This window comes from Branchiostoma belcheri, unplaced genomic scaffold (genome assembly GCF_001625305.1).
Source record: "Branchiostoma belcheri isolate BF01 breed outbred unplaced genomic scaffold, Haploidv18h27 scaffold4, whole genome shotgun sequence".
NCBI classification, from domain to species: Eukaryota; Metazoa; Chordata; class Leptocardii; order Amphioxiformes; family Branchiostomatidae; genus Branchiostoma; species Branchiostoma belcheri.
Genome location: NW_017804020.1, coordinates 5,077 through 6,189, shown reverse-complemented (window position 1 = coordinate 6,189; position 1,113 = coordinate 5,077). Strand labels below are relative to the sequence as shown.

General features: G+C 42.6%; 1 protein-coding gene and 1 pseudogene across 1 annotated transcript in view; both read left to right on the top strand.

Moving 5' to 3' along the window:
* Nucleotides 1-846, top strand: part of LOC109476868 — a 29,380-nt gene extending 28,534 nt beyond the window's left edge. Inside the window, exon 22 of the mRNA XM_019777884.1 lies at nt 773-846. Within this exon, the coding sequence (XP_019633443.1) occupies nt 773-846 (74 nt within the window). The remainder of the gene's footprint in view (nt 1-772) is intronic.
* Nucleotides 847-1,027: 181 nt separating this feature from the next.
* The window catches only part of LOC109476867, a 2,418-nt pseudogene continuing 2,332 nt past the window's right edge, over nt 1,028-1,113 (top strand).

Genomic DNA, 1,113 nt, shown 5'->3' with positions numbered 1-1,113 from the left:
CCAAACCACACATATGGTATTGTCCACTCCCAGTGGTTTGACCTACATCCCAGTGGGGTGTCAGTTGATAGCTTACCAGTTTCTGAAATACCTAATCGTTTACCAGATTTTTTATCTCTTTTGAAGGGATAATGACCACAGTTTATTCATGCCCAACAAAATACTCTAAGTTGATAATTATATTCCACCTCATGTGAAAGATATGAGTTTTTTCTAAGGAGGGCATATCTTGTGACATCTGCCCCTGTCTATCAAGCCTGGCATGCCCAGGCCAATTAGCCACCCCAGGGGGCAACCCCTGTATGTTGTTGTTGTTTTCCTGAGCAAACCGGTGGCACCGGGAACTGAAGAAGGACTGTTTGAACGGACAAAATATACGAAAAAAATGTGAAATAATGACACAAATGTGTTGAAAAGTGATAGCAACTGCTAATAACACCGAAATTTAGTATAATTAGAATATTTCAATTTTTTGCGCAAAAAACTACATAGAGTGCCTTTAAGAAAACGCTGCGTTACTGATGGCATTGAATTATAGTGTATTATTAGATTTGCTAAGAGAGGATAGGAATCATTGTGTATTTAGTACAATTTCTAATGGAAAAACGAGGAAATAACGTTAGAATCACACAAGAATTTGTTATTCCAAGGAAGAAAGAGAAAGGAGAGGGGAAATTATTCTACGTGTATAGTAAGTCACTATTACGGTACGACACGCCTCTAGTATATATAATGGTGCCCTGTTTTAGAAAGAATTTCTTTGTATCTCCAGGATTTTATGATGTCTACAGGAACCGAACCTTTGTGTGGACGGACGGCATTCCTGTGACGTATACGGACTGGTAATTACATAAGTATTCTAATCAAGTAATCCCGCGCGCAGGTGGAGAAACAGAATAAAACAGATTAAGAAGCAGGTGTTATAAACAGGTGAGACAGGTGAGGATAGTCATGTGCCTTCAGCCCTATAAAACACAAAGTATAGAGAGATACCACGCAGTACGTGAGGAGGCAGGACCGCCGAGAGATGGCTCAGCGACCGCAGGCGCCTCGTGCCCTCCAGCCCCGCCCGCCCCCACCGGCACAGCAAGTACCCGTGCAGCCACCGGCCGC